The sequence below is a fragment of the Hemitrygon akajei genome, chromosome 10, assembly GCF_048418815.1.
Source record: "Hemitrygon akajei chromosome 10, sHemAka1.3, whole genome shotgun sequence".
Classification (NCBI taxonomy): domain Eukaryota; kingdom Metazoa; phylum Chordata; class Chondrichthyes; order Myliobatiformes; family Dasyatidae; genus Hemitrygon; species Hemitrygon akajei.
The window spans coordinates 50,716,561-50,735,949 of NC_133133.1; the positions used below are offsets into that span (position 1 = coordinate 50,716,561).

At 38.9% G+C, this 19,389-nt stretch overlaps 1 protein-coding gene across 1 annotated transcript in view; it reads left to right on the top strand.

Annotated features, from left to right (window-relative positions):
* LOC140734380 (U3 small nucleolar RNA-associated protein 14 homolog A) overlaps window positions 1-8,865 on the top strand; it is a 53,960-nt gene extending 45,095 nt beyond the window's left edge. The window contains exons 12-14 of the mRNA XM_073058253.1: window positions 3,236-3,426; window positions 6,854-6,953; window positions 8,503-8,865. Of these exons, the coding sequence (XP_072914354.1) occupies window positions 3,236-3,426; window positions 6,854-6,953; window positions 8,503-8,763 (552 nt within the window). The 3' untranslated portion in view covers window positions 8,764-8,865. The remainder of the gene's footprint in view (window positions 1-3,235; window positions 3,427-6,853; window positions 6,954-8,502) is intronic.
* The last annotated feature ends 10,524 nt before the right edge of the window (window positions 8,866-19,389 follow it).

Consider the following 19,389-nt stretch of genomic DNA (forward strand, 5'->3'; position numbering starts at 1 on the left):
TGCGTCTTTTGAACAGTTGTCTATAAAGTTTAATTTACCGAATACTCATTTTTTTAGATACCTTCAAATTAGACATTTTATTAGCCCTTTAATACCACATTTTCCTGAACAACCTGATAAGAATGTTGTAGACTTGTTTCTTCAAATGAACCCTTTGGGCAAAGGCGTAATTTCTACTATTCGTGTTAAATTTATGATTCTCAGATGAGCCCCTTGTGATAAAATTAAATTGTCATTTGGAACCTGATCCTTTGATCGCTCTTTTTGGTATTCTTCGAGACCCTGACAAGCATTTGACCCCGGCTAAACAACGAATATTGTCTTTTGCCTCTCTTCTAGCCAGACAAGCAGTACTTCTTAAATGGAAAGATGTAGTTCCCCCTACCCATGCTCAATGGCTTAGGGATATTATGTCTTGTTTAGATCTCGAAAAGATTCACTACTCACTTTCTAATTCGGACATAAAGTTCCATAGGGTGTGGGGATCTTTTCTCGAATATTTTCATAACTCTCACCTAGATCAACATCACAACTTTTAAACAAGTCTCATTCAGTAACTTATCAGTCTTTGCAAAAATAATCAGTTGTTGCAGAAAATCAAATTCAGATCCTTCAAATGAAAATAAACTTAAACATCCAATCGCATTAAATTCTTATGCTATTAAACATTTCATTCCCACGCCTGATTCTTTAATCTTGGGTAGCTCGCCATCTTGTTTCTTGGTACTTTGGATGAAATAGTTGATCATCCACAGAAAGTCGATTCACAAACTTTTATAAAAAAGCGTGACCTGTATACTACAGGATTACAATCTGTAAGTTTTTATACACATTCTATTTTCTGTTTCAAAGTAACTCAATATCACATTGTCATTTCCTAACATTTCTCAGTTACAACACTACTGAACGTATTTCATACACAAGTTATACACTCGGAATAGTAAAAGTTTTAACTCACCAAATCCCTTGGTATGATTTAACAGAACTACCGTAGATTCTGTACTACAGAGCGCACCTGATTAAAAGCCGCAGGCTCTAATTTTAGAAAGAAAATCAATTTTGTACTTGTACAAGCCGCACCGGATTTTAGGCCGCAGGTGTCCCACGTTGTAATATGAGATATTTACACAGAAAGATATTACACGTGAGGATTTTTTAAACTTTTAATTAAATCCGTATGGTAACATAAACAAATACATATTGCAAATGCTTTTTTTCAAACCGTGCCTGTAACACGGCTACTTTTAAATATACATACGTATCGGTAACACACAAATTACGTTGCGTATACTTTTTTACTGAACAGTGCACGAACAACATTCCAATATCTCCTAACGACTGGTAAAAAAATATATATACTGCAGCCTACCAGGAAAAGTTATTGATCGCCTTTAACTTAAAAGCAGCGTTCTCGCGCGGGTCTAATGCCGCTCGCCCCACCTTCCCGTTTATCGCAAACCGGTATTTCCCACAAGACGCGGCGAAACTGGATGTGACGTCATAGCATCCCGGGATGTAGTACAGAAAACAAATATACTTAAAACACTTCTAACTTTAACTAGAAAATACTAACAAATGAATTACTAAGCGAAAATATTATAAACTAAATAACTGCCATAAAGGCAGCACAATGCTTTTCTTCGAGTGTTTTCCATGTTGATGAGGGTGAGTACAAATGACTGATTTACAATAATTTAATTGTGAAAGTGCGCTTGATTTATCGTACAATTTCATTGGACCTCTGTGAACTACTCATCAATTTTATTGGTCTACTGTTACGAGGCAAAATGTTTTTGGCGGCATGAAAAAAACCATGCATTAGCCGCACCGTAGTAAAAGCTGCAGTTTCATTTTTACCTGTTTGTATCTTTAGTTTCTAATAATTTACTGTGTTTCTCTTGCTTTCCCACACCTGAGTCAGCCACGCCTCATTCTTGCAAAGCTTTTTCTTCCCAAGTTCTCTTTTTTAAAAATTTAGTAAACCCTGTTTTTATCCCTCCACAGGTGGAGCTTTCTAACCTTACATCTTAGGATTTAATTAACCTGGGTTATAAGTAACTACAGTGGAGTCCACCAGCTCCCATATCATGTAGCTACAACATATCATCTGATTCTGCGTCCCATTGCCAAAGCTTCAGGTTTCAGACTCCTTCATTAGCCCATTTACACAATGATTGATCAAAAAGACCTCAAGGACCTTGACCTCCACCTCTTCTGGCCGAAGCCTATTGAGCCCCAGTTACTCACTGTCCACTCTGACAGTGACTGCCCCCGCAATTTCTGCTCCACCTAAACCTCATCTCTTCATTATTGGCCCAAGTGAAAACCACACAATGTGTTTTCTCCTTTAAATGGTTCCCGCTCTTGCACAGATCGGACTCTTACTACTCCAAAGTGAAACTCGTGTGCAATGAAACTTGCTCTTTTCACTCTCACACAGACACATGGAAATGAAATTTAACATTATAGTGATCCATCTTGACATGAGGAGCACGAGGAATGTAGAAGAATAGGGAATAAGACTTTTGTGAGAAGACCAAATAGCCTCATGTGCTGCAATAATTCCATAAAATTGGAAGCAGTCACTTGTGTTCTGGGCTGTGGCAACCTGTCACCTGTCAGCCTTCCCCTCTCCGTATCTCCCCCTCCCCCTACATGCAGGATGAACAAGTGCACACACATACATCATTACAATAAGCTTCTCAGCCTCTAGGCCTTCAATCAGGACTTGTAGAATGTTGTAGACTTTACCGCAGAAAAGCTAACTGAAGTTGCAATTATAAATCAGGGCTATTAGAGTCTATACTACCGCTGGATGGCCTTTTTATACTAGCTTGATGTAATAATGCCATTGATCCTTAAGTATTATCTTTTCCTGTGTGTGAGGCCTCTATTTAATAGCTGCTGTTGATGCAGAGCTGAAATTGCTGATTTGCTATGCAAGCACTATTACCATCTAATATTGTATTATTTCTCTGAGCAGCCTTGAACAAGCTATGAGTTGAGCTTCTGTCCCTGATTAAAATCTCACTGAGTAACATTGTTATAAAATTACACAATATACTTTGTATGGAGAATTACATTATGCATAACTTTTTTTCCCATTTGGAGAATGCATCTCAGTTTAGGTGCATACTTCGTAAGATTGAACGCATAGAAAAATGTTTATATACTCTAAATCATATTTACACCATCAGGTGACTGTTCTTGAAATCAATTTATTCTTCCATTTTAGAATGAAGATCAAGAAGATCAGCGTATGATCATTAAGGAGGCCTTTGCGTCAGATGATGTCATTGGAGATTTCATTAAAGACAAACAAAGAGAGATTAACGCTACCAAACCAAAACACATTGACTTGACATTGCCAGGCTGGGGTGAATGGGGAGGCCAGGGTTTGCGCCCCAGTGCAAAAAAGAGAAGAAGGTAGGCCTCTTGGAAGGTTGATATGCACTGGTTTTGCACAGGTCTATGTCTGTTAAATTCGAACTATAGATCTTTAATTTTTTTCCTCTCTCTCTGCTGTGGGGATGTTTGGTGTTATTCCCACTTGGAGTAGGAGATAATGTGAGGAATAGTGAGATCAAAATTAATTGCTCTTTATCTGAAATCCTTGGTTATCCATAATTGGACAGTCTAATTAGTAGTACAAATTAGATGGATTGGCCTGCAAAATTAAGTTTAGTAGCTAGACTGGACCACCACAGCAAGTCGGTGGGGATAGTGGGATATGGGTGGAAGTAAAAGAATAGGGTCAACTTATAAAAAATTCAAATATACAGGTCATAGAAAGGAGATAACTGGGGTAGCGAATTAATACTTTAGAATAACAAAATATTACAGGTGGTAAACACAATCCATATGTTCTTAAAGTAGAACATTAAAAATATATCAGGAACAGTAGGTAACCAAAGGGCAAAATAAAGTTAGCAATTTAAAATAGTTAATATAACTAGAAGGAAAAGTACAAGGCAATCTAATTGGATGAACGAATGACAAGTTCACTCACCATGATGGCCTATAACCTAGGGTTCTTGATAGTAGATGCAGAGGTAGTAGATCACTTCCTAAAATTTCTGTGTCCTAGAAAGGTTCAGTTGGTTGATAAGCAAAAAATTTAACAGCACCATTCAAGAAAAGAGGTGAAGAGAAACTACAGGCCCCTTCATCATCGAGAAAATGCTAGACTCTATTACTAAGGAAATAGTAATAGAGCACTTTGGAAAGCTTAACATTAGATAAAGTCAGTGTCCCTTTATGAAGGAAAAAAAGGGAAATTAGTTAATAGTTTTTATCTACTCAGCTGGTTACATCTTTAATGGTAAGTAATTGTATCTAGTTTAATTCAATAGGTATTTGGTAAGGTTTGAGTTGAAGGTAATATATTAGCATATAAGTAATCAGTTAACATAAAATAGGGAAGCAGAGAAAGGGGATCATTTGCAGACCAAATTGTTGTAACTGGTAGATTGCCTCAGATCATTGCTGGACTCTCAGTCACTTCTGATCAACACTAATGTATATAGTTTTGCTGATGATACAAACAAGTGAGAAAATAAGTTGTCAGGGGGCACACAAAGTGTCTACAAAATAGCTTAGGTTAAGTAAGAGGCAAAAAGATGGTAGAGTACAATCTAGGGAAATGTAGGGCTGATCACATTGATAAAAAGAACAGAAAAGGTGATTTTTCCAGTGGAATGACACTAACTTTTGGTCTTCCAAGAGATATGGATGTTCTCAGATAAAAAACACAAGTTATAACACAGTAAGTAGTTAAGAAAGCTGAATGAATACTGATTGCAAGATAAGAAAGTCTTGTTACAACCGTATTGTCTTTTGTGAAACCGTAACTGGGACACTACATATAGCTTTGGTCTCCATATTTAACAATGGGTTGAATTTGTCTTCGGAGTTAAACAGCAAAGATTTAATGGATTGGTTCCTGAGATGAGGGTTGTCCGAGGAGGAAAGATTTAGTTGAGCTCATTTAGTTGGATCTACATATGGAAAAGGCATTCAATGACTGAATATGTGACTGTGCCCAAAAGAAAATAGTTTTTGATGTTGAAGGTTGCTTATGCTAACCCCATTATATCACTGTAGAAGTTCCTCAGGGCATTGGCTTAGTCCCATGTTCCTTTATCATTGACTTTCCTTCCATCAAAGGGTTAGAAGTGGTGCTTTTCTCTGATAATTGCACAATTTTTGAATTCATTTGCTACTCCTCTGTAAATGAACCAATCCATAACTGCCGGCAGCAAGATCTGGGTAACATCTGGACATGAGCATTTACATCACATAATGGTAGGCAATGATCATCTTCAAAATGAAGAAATCTAATCAGTTATATTTGACACTTAACAATACTGGGTATTAATGTTGCTGAATGTGGTGTCATCTGCTTCCTGCTGAACTGACAGATAGGAATAATTGAAACAAATAGCATATCAACCAATAAGACTAAGTAGACTATAGAATGTAAAAAGGAAAATTAGAACAGAATAAGGATATGGAATTAAGACAGCTGATTTATTTAGAGAGTACTTGATGTGATTGTGTGAAACAACCTATCTGTGAGTTGTCATTGCTACATAATCTTATTGAGTGCTAACACCATTTATATATAGAATCATAGATTGTTCAGCGATTTTATCATCTTTCTTCAGAGCTTGCTTTGTGTTCAGGCAACTGAATTATCTACTTTGTTCAATCCCTTTGCTATAGTTGGTCACATACACAAACCTAAAAATTGAAAGAGAACATTGCACTGTCAAATTTATTTTAGAGTTTATGTTACCATAGAACACTACAGCACAGTACAGGCCCTTCAGCCTTCCAAGTTGTGCTGACCCATATAATCCTTTTTAAAAAAAAGTACCGTAGATTTCGCACTACAGAGCGCACCTGATTAAAAGCCGCTGGCTCTAATTTTAGAAAGAAAATCAATTTTGTACTTGTACAAGCCGCACCAGATTTTAGGCCGCACCGGATTTTCGGCCGCAGGTGTCCCACGTTGTAATATGAGATATTTACACAGAAAGATATTACACGTGAGGATTTTTTAACTTTTAATTAAATCCATATGGTAACATAAACAAATACATATTGCAAATGCTTTTTTTTGAACCGTGCCTGTAACGCGGCTACTTTTAAATATACGTTGCGTATACTTTTTTACTGAACAACATTCCAATATCTCCTAACGACTGGTAAAAAATATATATACTGCAGCCTACCAGGAAAAGTTATTGATCGCCTTTAACTTAAAAGCAGCGTTCTCGCGCGGGTCTAATGCCGCTCGCCCCACCTTCCCGTTTATCGCAAACCGATATTTCCCACAAGACGCGGCGAAACCGGGTGTGACGTCATAGCATCCCGCGATGTAGTACAGAAAACAAATATAGTTAAAACACTTCTAACTTTAACTAGAAATTACTAACAAATGAATTACTAAGCGAAAATATTATAAACTAAATAACTGCCATAAAGGCAGCACAATGCTTTTCTTCGAGTGTTTTCCATGTTGATGAGGGTGAGTACAAATGACTGATTTACAATAATTTAATTGTGAAAGTGCGCTTGATTTATCGTACAATTTCATTGGACCTCTGTGAATTACTCATCAATTTTATTGGTCTACTGTTATGAGGCAAAATGTTTTTGGCGGCATGAAAAAAAACCATGCATTAGCCGCACCGTAGTAAAGGCCGCAGTGTTCAAAGCTGTTCAAAATGTGGGAAAAAAGTAGCAGCTTATAATCCGACATCTACAGTACTAAACCCACACTACCCCATACCTGCAGAATATGCTACCTTGTCGCCCCTAATTATACTTTGTTTCTGATTCCTGCTAGGTTCCGCATCAGAGCTCCCCCAGCTCCGCCAAGGAAAGATCAGAATTTACCTAATGTAATAATCAGAGAGAATCGGGATATTGAAGTTGCAGCACATCAGGTGAGACAGTTTCCATGTGATCAGTAAGAGGGCATTGAATATGTCATGACCTTTGTTAATTTTGCGCCAACAGTACAATGAAATACATAATAATAGAGGGGAGAAACAAACTGAATTACTCTGTGTGTGTGTGTGTGTGTGTGTGTGTGTGTGTGTGTGTGTGTGTGTGTGTGTGTGTGTGTGTGTGTGTGTGTGTGTGTGTGTGTGTGTGTGTGTGTGTGTGTGTGTGTAAGTAGTGCAAAAATAGAAAAAGTGTATGAAGTTGAGAATTTTTGACCAAGTGGGAAACTTATCAGTGGTTGATGCACTAGCAAAAGGAAGCTACATGTTTAAGGTAATTAGAAGAAAAATAATTATGCGTAACATTCTATGAATGGGTACTGCTCAATTTACAAAATATAGCAGAATCAAAATCTGTATGTTTTATTTAAAAGGGTAGATTAATAAATAATTGAAAAGAGTACAAGGGTATGGGGGGGGGTGGGGAAGGAGAGTTATGGGATTAAGCGGATAACCTTTAATGAAGCCCGGCTGGTGGCTTAGTGGCATCAGCGCCGGACTTCGAATCCAGCCGGCTCCCTTGCACGCTTTCCATCCATGCTGGGTTGAGGGTTAAGCTAGCCTTGTAAAAACAAGAAAGCCTGCTTAAAAAAAAACGCCGTCACAACAGCGTCCCGGTGACTCCACTCAGAGTTAGGGGCTTTCTTCTTCAATGAAGCAGCATTATGATTCTCTGCATGTGTTACTTAAATGCCACAGTTCTGACACAAAAAGATGTACTGTAGATTAGGAATCTATTTACACTGACTTCTATATTCTTCCAGTCATACTTTAACAGTTTTACAGAAAAAAAATTAAAACTTACTGTAAAATGCAATAACGTAAGCTTTGTTTACTGTGATGTTCTCAAAGTCAGCAATAGTTCATTATGCATAATCTCTAGGTTTGTAGGGAATATTGTAGAATCATTCTGATTAAGCAACAGTGCTGTTGCTAATCTTGACATAATATTTATTTTGGATGTATATCTCTCTTTTCTAACTACCCTTTAGATGATGACTTACTGCTCTAAAATAACAGTAAACAATCCCAGAATAAATGTGGTTGCAATATCTCCGTTCTATGGGCATCTCTCCCAGTTGAACAGTTTTTATATCTTAGTTTAGCTAATGAGTGTTAGTGAGATACAGAGATATTTAGGCAATATTGACATTAGCTGGAAAGAAGGAATACTGTATATTTAATTTTTCTTGGGCTGTGGACATGATTACAAGTGGTAACACTTCCATCGCATTGCCTAAATTTGTAGATTCTACATTTATTGCAGGTTGAACTTAAGACTGTTCTGAACAGTATGGTGAATAATAAAGGGGCTAAATCAGGGCCTCTAAATACGAACATCAAAATAAAATGTGTGTATTTCCATGATATCTTCAATTCAATTAAACTCTTAAGTAGATAATTGATAATCAAGTATTTAAAAAGTTACTTGGTCATAACTATATATTATAAATTGTTTACTTGTGTTGAATTCTTTGTTTTGCTGAAGGTGAATGAACTACCTTTCCCATTTGCCAATCGGCATCAATTTGAGAAGAGTATCTGTGCTCCGCTTGGGAATACATGGAATACCGAGAAGGCAACACGCAGATTAAATTCACCAAAAATTTTGACAAAGTTGGGTGCAATAATTGAACCGATCGCCGAAGAGGATGTGTTTCAGGATAAGAAAATGTGTTGGAAATCAAATAAGGAACAAAATCCCCATAAAAGAATAAAACGACAGCAGAACACGTCTCATCACCGTTAAAAGTCAGCATTGCTTGACTTGTTTATAATACAGCAGACTTTTGTCATGTCCTTCTAGCTTGTGTATTAAATAATGGTTTCATAATTAAATGTGCCAATCTGGTGACTGTTTCTGTCAATTCCTAACCATGAAATTTGGTGCTAAGGAGCCTTTTGAATATCCCTTGTATTTTGTTGGATGGGGAAGAAAGGTGAAACTTTGTCATATGTCACTGTACGATTACTTTTGTCTGTTTGCAGAGTTTATGCCTTACAAGTCATGAGAAAATGTGCACCATATTTATAATGGCCCCTTCTACCATTACAGGTGAAAGGCCTGATAAGCCCAACACTTCCCTGACACATGGTAATTTGGGTTCCAAAATGAAGCAGTACTGAGTTCAAAAACTGTGAGGTAATTTTGCAGTTTTAAAATTCTGGTTATGCCACATTTGGAGTACGTGTTTAGTTCTGATCACCAAGTTAGAAGAAGGATGTGGAAGTTTTAGAGAGGATGCAGAGGAGATTTACCAAGATGCTGCCTAGATAGAGAACATGTCTTACGAGAATAGGGTGAGTGAGCTTGGGCTTTAGATGTGTACAAGATGATAAGAGGCATAGATTGAGTGGACTGCCATGACTAATACAAGGGAGCATAATTTTAAAGTGATTGGAAGAAAGCATAGGGGGATGTCAAAGATGTGAGTAGTAGGTGATGGAACATGTTGCCGGTGTGTTGGTAGTAGAGATAGATGACATTAGGGACAGGTAAGAAATTCTTAGATAGGCACATGGTGATAGAAAAATGAAAGGCTACATGGGATGAAAGGGTTAGATTAATCAGAGAAAGTTAAAAGTTTGGCACAACATCATGGGCCAAAAGACCTGTACAGTTCCTAACTGAAGCAGCTGTGATAGTATGTGGTCACTGCCATACAGGAGTACAAATGAAGAGGTTTGTTTGCTGTTTTTTCCCTTCATGAATCATCACTTCGGTGGGATATCATCGTGACAGCATGATCTATTGGTTTAAGAATAAACCCTACTCGGATTGTTTAAGGGTTCAAGTGTAGAGCTATGGTCATTCCACAGGTGATGAACCTCACTTCCAACTTTCAGAATCAGAATCCGATTTATTATCACTGACGTGTTGTGAAATTTGTTGTTTTGTGGCAGCAGTACAGTGAAGAGAGAAAAATCTATAAACTTCAAAAATAAGTCATACAAAACATTTAAATAATGCTGGAGTGTTCATGCACTGTTCAGAAATCCAATGGTGGAGGAAAAGAAGCTGTCCCTAAATCATTGAATATAGATCTGAGGCTCCTACTCTTCCTCGATGATGGATACCGCCTTCTTCAGTCACTGCCTCTTGCAGATGTCCTCCATGGTGTTGGAGGGTTGTGTCTGTGATGGAGCTGGCTGAGTCTATAACCCTCTGCAGCCTCCTGAGATCCTGTGCAATGAAGACTCTACACCAAGCTGTGATGCAGCCAGTGCTCTAGACCACACACCTATAGAAATTAACAAGTTTCTGGTGGCATACCAAATCTCCTCAATCTCCTACTGGATGAGCAGCTGGTGTGCCTTTTTTATGTTTATCTCAATGTGTTGCGCCCAGGATAAATCAGCTGAGATGTTGACACCCAGGAACTTGAAAGATGATCACCTTTTAAACTGCTGACTCCTTGTGAGGTTGCAGGCTGTGAGCACAGGCAGGTTTTTCAGCTGTTGACAAACCCGGTCCTGTTAACTGACCTGCATTTCTTCAGTAGGAATTAGAGGGAATGGAGGAAGCTCAACAAATGATACAAACTACAACCAGGATGGTACGGTGTATTGCAGATTAAAGCTTCTGCATCTACACATCTCCAGTGATCTGGATTTGAATGTCCATACAAATGACTGCATGAAATTCCCCTTGTGCTTCTGTCACTTCCCACATGACACATGCACAGTTAGCTGGCTACACTAAGACATTCCTAATGCAGATGGTTGCCAGAGGAGTCTGTGGAATTGAAAGGCACATGAGAATAATAGGAGGAAAAAGTGGGGGATTGGGAGTGATGATAGCTGAAAATCAACATTGATTTGGAGGGCTGAGTGACTCCTAGGTCATAAAGGAAAGTCTAGCTGCCTGTAACAACACCATCCCCAGTTTTAAATGTCTACCAGTAACTTTGTTTTGTGGTTACATGTGGAAACTGAAATGAAATAAATAAAAGTAGTTGAAACTAGTGGATCTGCACCTCGATAAACTTGGATCCCTGTAGGAGACAGGGTGGGAAGGGATGGGAAATTATTAGTACTATACCCCAGTTCATGAGGTCACAAACTGAAGTGATGTACAGTATAAGTCTGATCTCAAATGGTGTTCTGAAATCTGGTAGATATCCTCTTTGGCAGCTGCAGGACAATAATTTTTTTAAAAAAGATGTACACAGCAGGTGTGACAAACGTATAGTTCAACTTTCAGCTCAATCACTTATCAGCACTAGGAAAAGTTAGAAGCTGAATATGTTTCAAGTCACATTGAACTGAGAGATCAAATGATATGAAAAGTGGATGTACCTGCTGAGAGAGGATGGCGAAGTCATGTTAGTCACTGCTTGAGGGAGCTGAATGAGGACAGGTATAGTGGAAAAGTTTTCGAACTGTGGGATACAAAACACCACAGTTGCTGGTCATGACTAAACAAACAGGAGTTTACCAGTGAGGCTGAAAATGGAAAGGTGGTGGATGTTGTCTACATGGACTTCAGCGAGACCTTTAACAAAGACCAGCATGGGAGGCTGGTCCAGAGGTCATGCCTTTTGGCATTCAGGATGAAGAAGTCAATTGGAACCAACAGTGGCTTGGCAGAAGAAGCCAGAGAGTAGTAGTAGATGATTGTCTGACTGGAGGCCTGTGATTAGTGACGTGCTGTTCGAATCAGTGCTGGGTATGTTGTTGTTTATGATCCAATTTAATGATTCAGATGATGATGTGGTAAACTGGATCAGCAAATTTGGGGATGACAGCAAGATTTGGGGCATAGTGAACAGCGAGGAATGCTATCAAAGCTTGCAAAGTGATCTAAACCAGCTGGAAAAATAGGCTGAAAAATGACAGATTTTAATGCAGACATGAATGCTGAAAAAAATTACAAGGATGTTGCCAGGACTTGAGGACCTGAGTCACAGGGAAAGGTTGAATAGTTTAGGACATAATTCACTAGAGCATGGGAGAATCTTATTGAGCTGTACAAAATTAAGAGGGTGAATGTATGCAAGCTTTTTCCCCTCAGGTTGGATGAGGGTAGAAGTAGAATTCATAGTTTAGGGCGAAAAATGAAATACTTGAGGGAAATCTGAGTGGGAATTTTTTTCGCTCAGAGCTTGGTGTGAATGTGGAACGAGCTGCCAGCTGAAGTGATAGATGCAGGTTCATTTGTAACACTTTAGAGAATTCTGGATGGATAGATAGGAAGTATGGAGGGCTATGGGCCGGGTGCGGGTCGATGGAACTGGGCAGAACACCGGGTCAGCATAGGCTAGATGGGTCAAAAGGCCTGTTTTTGTGCTGTAGTGCTCACTGAATCTATAGAAAAATGAAGGAAGGAATTCTAGAGAATGAACATTGCAGTAGGTGATGATCTTGGGTAATATCAATTGGTTATAGGAGGAGGAAGTAAAGTGGTCTTAGTAACAGCATGCAAATATTCAAGATCCAAGTACATTTAGAATATATAAATTATACAACCTTAAGATTTACTCGCTCACAGGTAGCCACCAAGCAAGAAACACGAAAGAACCCAATTTAAAGAAAAATAGAATAAAAATAAAATGTGCTGGAGAAAGAAAAAAAAACAAGTCATGCAAACAACTGAACAACAGCATTCCGAACCAAAAGTGAGACCCAGAACAACCCAAAGCCTCACTTATCTGATCATCATATTAGCGGGTGCGGAGTATGGCATGATCAGTAGCCTGTCACAGAGATAAAATAACATCAAGGTCACTTATACAGCTCCCTATCTTGGAAATATTCTGGAAATTCCTTCCTACGTCGACGTAATGAAGATTTCCACATGCTGTATATTGCCAATGTTCAGTACATATTAATGAACATTATAGTTTGTTTCTAATAAGGGGACGAGAGTACTTAATGATTTGTGATGCTGAACTGCAAAAATCACAAATTCAGTACCCCCATTATCCAAGGTTTTACCATAATTACTCTTAATACTCGTTAATGGAGAGAAAATTATGTAAGTTTCTGATCCTAATTATTGTCAAACACAGCGTGCATATATATATTCCGTGTAAAGTATTTTGCATACATCATAGTGGAACAAAAGTCAAGCATTTTAAAGAAAGGATGAAAAATTGTTTTAGGAAAGATTCCTGAATTTCTATTCTATTATAAAGGCTCTAGCACTAATAGTGGAAAAGTTAAAATTGGGTTAGGTCGTACCCGGTTTCCACTTCTAGCTTTCACACATGAGCTGAAGGTGGGGATATTAAGAAAGGGGCTGTGCAGGAATTTAATTGTAATATGTTTGAGATCTACTAACAGGCCATTGTTGATGAGGTTATCTATGAGTGGGTCTTCAGGTGAGGCTAAATCTTATTCAACTGAGTTTATATATAAGATTAAAGTAGTGTTCAGAAACAATTGAAAATCTGCAGAAGCCAGAAATGCAAGCAACACACACTGCTGAAGGGTCTTGGCCTGAAGTGTCGACAGTACTTTTTACCATAGATGCTGCCTGGCCTGCTGAGTTCCTCCAGCATTTTGTGTGTGTTGATTAAAATAGTGTTGAAAGTTTTTAGAAAAAAAATTGCACCTCACTTGTCTGAGAAATACACTAAAAGTAAATAAGGAAATTTGTGACTATGATTTTGATTAATATCACTAAAACAGTAGCACTGAGCAATGACGGGGGACAAAACCTCTCAAATACCCATATCATTAGTTAACAGCAGTCAGCAAAGACAATCCACTTAGTGTAAAAGGAACTAACTGGATTTCACTTCCATTATCTTTTACTCCTTAAGATAGAACATAGAATAGTACAGCACATTACAGGCCCTTCAGCCCACAATGTACTGACCCTCAAACCCTGCCTCCCATATAAACCCTCACCTTAAATTCCTCCATATACCTGTCTAGTAGTCTCTTAAACTTCACTAGTGTATCTGCCTCCACCACTGACTCAGGCAGTGCATTCCACACACCAACCACTCTCTGAGTAAAAAACCTTCCTCTAATTTCCCCCTTGAACTTCCCTCCCATTACCTTAAAGCCATGTCCTCTTGTACTGAGCAGTGGTGCCCTGGGGAAGAGGTGCTGGCTGTCCACTCTGTCTGTTCCTCTTAATATCTTGTACACCTCTATCATGTCTCCTCTCATCCTCCTTCTCTCCAAAGAGTAAAGCCCCAGTTCCCTTAATCTCTGATCATAATCCATACTCTAAACCAGGCAGCATCCTGGTAAATCTCCTCTGTACCCTTTCCAGTTCTTCTACATCCTTCCTATAGTGAGGCGACCAGAACTGGACACTGTACTCCAAGTGTGGGCAAACCAGATCATGAAGAATATTGTAAATAAGAAATAATTACTGATTGCACACTTGTGAATCATGAGAAAATTTTCAGATTTTGAACTATTTTGTGGCTGCAGAGTAACAAAATAAGTTTCTTCAGTTAATGTATTCACCTTGTATTTACTTACAGTAACCTTTTATTGTTTCTGCTCAATCAAAAATATAAGGAGGGAGGGGTGGAAATCAGGCTGCATTTCAAACGATGCTCTATCTCCAGGCAGGAAGTTTACATCTTTCAGAATAGTATGTGTTATGTACAGTATGGTGTGGGCATTATGCTCAAATACTGTTCCACACGGATAAATAACTGAAACCAGACTTGGTCCAATTATAAAGTACTTTAGGCAACAATAAATTTGTGTAATTCTGACATGAAATGTATTCCCAAGGTCGTAATTCTAACCCCTCAGAGCAGAATGAAAATAATTCTGGTTTTTTATAGCTATCAGCTACAAAAAAAAGGTAAATAAAGCTGGTTTTGATCATTTATACTATAGAGGCACCACAGTAAATGCAAGAGTACCTGTATATATAGAACAGCTGCTCCATGGGCATTAAATCAATTTGACATCTGCCACTACATTACACCATCACTGTACTGATCGTTGTTGTGTATAAATAGGAAATGTTGGGTTGTGTTTTCAGTGATACTCAAATCTCCCAGTCTTGAAAGCAGTTTCATAATGTATATATACAGTATACTGACAACAGGTCAATCGGAAGTAGCCTGGATGGAATTTGTTTGTTTAAAAACTGTGTCCAAAACAACTTACTTAACAGCATACCTGATTTGTTATAGGTTAAGTTCAATAGGTACATTTAATGTAAGAGAAATGTATACAATATACATCCTGTAGTTCTTGTTCTTCGCAAACATCCATGAAAACAGGACTGCCCCAGAGAATGAAAGACAGTTCAAACGTTAGAACCCCAAGGCCCCTTCCTATGCACAAGCAGCAGCAATTCAATTGGAAGTGTGCATGACTTACAATGAAGAAAGGCCATGCAGCGCACGACTGGCTGCTAAAACCAGGAAGTGGAGAAAGGAAGGGCCTTACAGGAAGTAGCATAGCTAACTGAGAGTCTTTAGTGAATAACTCTCACCCCAGTTTCATCAGCCTCCAAAACTCAAGACAGTTCAATAAATTGGTTGTGTTTGAAAGATGTCAACACAGCTGAACAGTAATCTCAAAGAAGGTAAAGACCAGATTGAGAGCCAGGGCAACTGGTATGATTCTCTGCTGGAGTATTAGCCGTATTACTCACTCTCGCCAGTAGATGGTGTGAGATGGCTTACACATATTGCAGATGCCCCTGTAGTACAGTATAGCATATTAATGACTGAATACGCGCTGCATTGGGTGTGTGTGTGTGCCTTGTGAAAGCTGAAATTTTATTAAATAAAAGGGATTCCACCCTCAGTGTGCTTCTGGAATGTTACCACAGGCAGTGCCTCATGCTAGTGAATGTCACTAGCTTTGTAATAGTCACAGGGTTTCATTCTCAATTTGGACCATCGTCACGAAACAAAGACTGGCCAGTGGATAGCAACGGTTATCTCCTCCAGAAATACTGTTTTATTGTTACTCTTGAGATTCAAGCTTGGCAGATTTTGGAGGAGCATGTTAAACAGGTTTAATCATTGCAGAGGGGCTGCTGGCTGTCTTCTGCCTATTCCCCAATCACATGGAGCACACCATCAATGTACTCACACAAAACTGTGTAGTTGTATGCCGCACATCTTCTCTCTGATTAATGAAATAATTCTTGTCACCATTCATCAGGTCAGGAGAAGTAGGGACAAGTACAAGAAGGACTACAACAGAACACACTTATGCATGCTGAAATAATTAGTCCCCATGCTCAAAGTTATTGTTCTATTCAACAACCAGCCTAGGCACAGCTTGCCTTTGTTATTGACCATATCATTCTTTATTCCCAACCAAAGTAAAATAAATAAAAAATTTGCACATTGAACTTATAAGCTTTAATTGCAGTCTTAAAATGTTTCTCCAACGCACACTGTAAAATGGAGGAAAACTGCTGATCTCTGATTAAGGATATTGCGGGTGTCTCTAGCAAGTATTTGAGAGTGGTTCTGGGCCTTGAAGGGCTAGCCTCAGTCTCCAGCATTATGGCTTCTGCTATAGTGTACTGGCAGGCAGTAGAGCATCTGACAGGGGTAAGAACATGAATATTATCATTGTGAACAGGAAAACAGAAATCATTACCACTTTCTTAGGGTGGAGCTTTAGAAATTCTATCGACCTGCTGGAGAAACAGACTGCTTTGTGATGTGATCAAAGCCTCATTGTGATGGGGTCCAAAAGAGTGCTGAAGGAGGAAACCATTTATTCCATTTTGGAAGGGTGGATTCTGAAGAAGCTGGTGTTGCTTTTATTCATGGAATGCAGTAGCTTAGGGAGTAGACCTCTCACTTCTAAGTCAGAGGGTTGCAACTTCAATTTCCATTCTTGAACCTTGAGCACAAATAAAATCAATGGATCAGCAACAAGGGAGTGCTGGAGTTTTGGAGATGTGCAACCTAAGAGACAGAACATTGACGCAGATACCCTTTGGCAACCCTACACTGTTATTCTGAAAGAAAGCAAACCAGCTATCGCTAGTTCCCTGGCCAATATTCCTGTATAAACAAATTCTCTGCTTTTTACTGATTATGTACAGCATCAGAACCCATCAAGTCTCTCAGCAGTAATATATTCACCGAGCTGCGTTTGCACTGTCAATTTTCCCATCCCTGGATCCAGGCCACTAGTACCTTGTGTTACATGACAGGCAGAGCTTATCCTGCATCCAGTTCCTTGGTTGAGGCTGTATTTACCACTGGTGTTTCTTCACCTCCATTGCCTTTGTGCATTAACTGGGAAGATTCTATTTCTTGATTGAATGAGAAAGAAAAATAGGTGGCATGATGGCGTAGTGGTTAGAGCAATGCCTTACAGTACCAGTGACCTGGGTTCAAGTCCTGCTGCTGCCTATAAGGAGTTTGTACGTTCTCCCCATGACCACGTGGGTTCCCCCCACATTTCAAACGTGCACTGGTTGGCAGGTTAATTCAACATTGTAAATTGCCCTGGCTTGAATTAAATTGTGGAGTTGCTGACTGGTACAGCTCAAAGAGCCAGAAGGGTCTATTCCACACTGTATGCCAATAAGTAAAAATGATCAAGAACTGGGAATTTGTAAAAGGTGCCTACATCATCTGCAGCTTCTAAGGTAGAAGAGGTTGAGGATATGGGAGAAATCAGAGAGCGGGTGTTGGGGTTACCATCAAACATAGACACTGCTTGCCTCTGCAACCTTAGTAATGTTCTACCCGGGTACTGTTTTCTCTAAGAGGATAAAAACCTGAAAGCACTTACCCCTAAGCCATTGTTGCTGCCTATTGTTATGTGTTTTTCCTCCATTAATAAGAGGGAAACAAGGTGAATGTCCTATTATGGATATCATAGACAATGTTCCCTCTAAGGTGAGTGTGTGCATACATCTTTTGCTACTAGCACACTAAGTAATTTAAACTGGGCACAAAAGGTTGTCACCCTCTAGCTCATTGGCATGTTAAGTTTATTTCACAGTCGTACACAATCACTTTTCCTTTCACGGTTTCTGATGCGGATGATGTTGACAATGAAAAGTTTGCTATGATTTGTCTGCAGATTTTGGAACTGGCTTATTCATACTGTTTTTTATTGAAGAAATTATTCATTGCACACGTGTTGTCACTGGGCAAAAAATGCACAGCACAAGATTCTTGTGCACATTGGTCATTATAAATTAGGGGGAACATTGATCATAAATGACTAATTTCCCATTGTGTGAGAGAAGTGACAGCCAAGCTTGCAACAATGCTGCATTAGGGTAAGATAATGTTTTGAAATACCGAATTTCATAATAATTATCAGTAAATTGGGAACACAGATTAGGTTAATTTGGCAATGAAGACTAGTGGTGCAATTTGGGGAAGTGGCTTTTAATGAACCATAACAGCTTGTGTGAGATCATTAAATTACAACTTGGTACGGCATCCATATTTTAGTTCAGAACTCCTGGCATTAACTTCTGTTGCTACTTTTTGCTGTCTCCGAATATTCTGTCTGGAGAGCATCCTACTAGCCCTCTGTGGTTATAGAGACAGTATCTCTCCTTTCACATAATCTCCTAATATTTCCTGATCCCTAGTGCTTATTCTCTCCCAAAGCCAGACATTCTACAAGCTATCACAGCTCCACTGCAATTTTTAACTTGGTCACCACTATTTCTTGCTGCCAAGTGCACGGCTCCCCTCCTCTTTAAGAAGGGCAGGCTAGCCTTCCTTAGTTCTTTTCACTCGAAGCCCCAGGACTCTCGTTGATGCGTAGCCAAAGAATAGCATGCAGCAACCACCTCCTACAACAGATGACACAAAGATACCATGTTGCCTACAACACAATGAACGTGCACAGCCTAATGATGTACCGCAGACCCCCACATTCATTTTCAGCGACTAGCTAATTTTTCCACAAGATGATTTATACAAGCCCAGTTCTCTGGTGTTCTTATTGGCTTCCATTACCGTGTGCACATTCGATCAGTTTTTAGGATCTGGTATTTATAGCACACTCTTAAATACCCCGGAGAAGGTGGCAGTGAGCAAGCTAAACTGAAGGCATTGGGCCAATAATATTGTTATTTTTCCAAACTGTGGATTATTAACTGAATTCTGATTGGTTCTACTCTGTCTAGTTATTCCATGTGTTTAATAACTGATTGAACTTGTTCATAGAATGAACCACAAACCTTTAGCACAGAGTACAGTTGAAATACTTCAAGAAGACTGACAGACTCGCTGGACTGAACACTGTTTCAGAGTTCCAAATGCTTAGCCCACCAGCATTTTTCAGGGTTTATGTTTGAAATGATACTGTAATTTTTGCACTACTTTAAGAAATAAGATGTTCTTTTATCATGGTGATTAAAAAAATTACTCACGTACTCTATGCTTTAGAATCCACCAGTTAACAGAATAGCTTACTTATGCTCCAGTAGGGCATTGTTTCATAC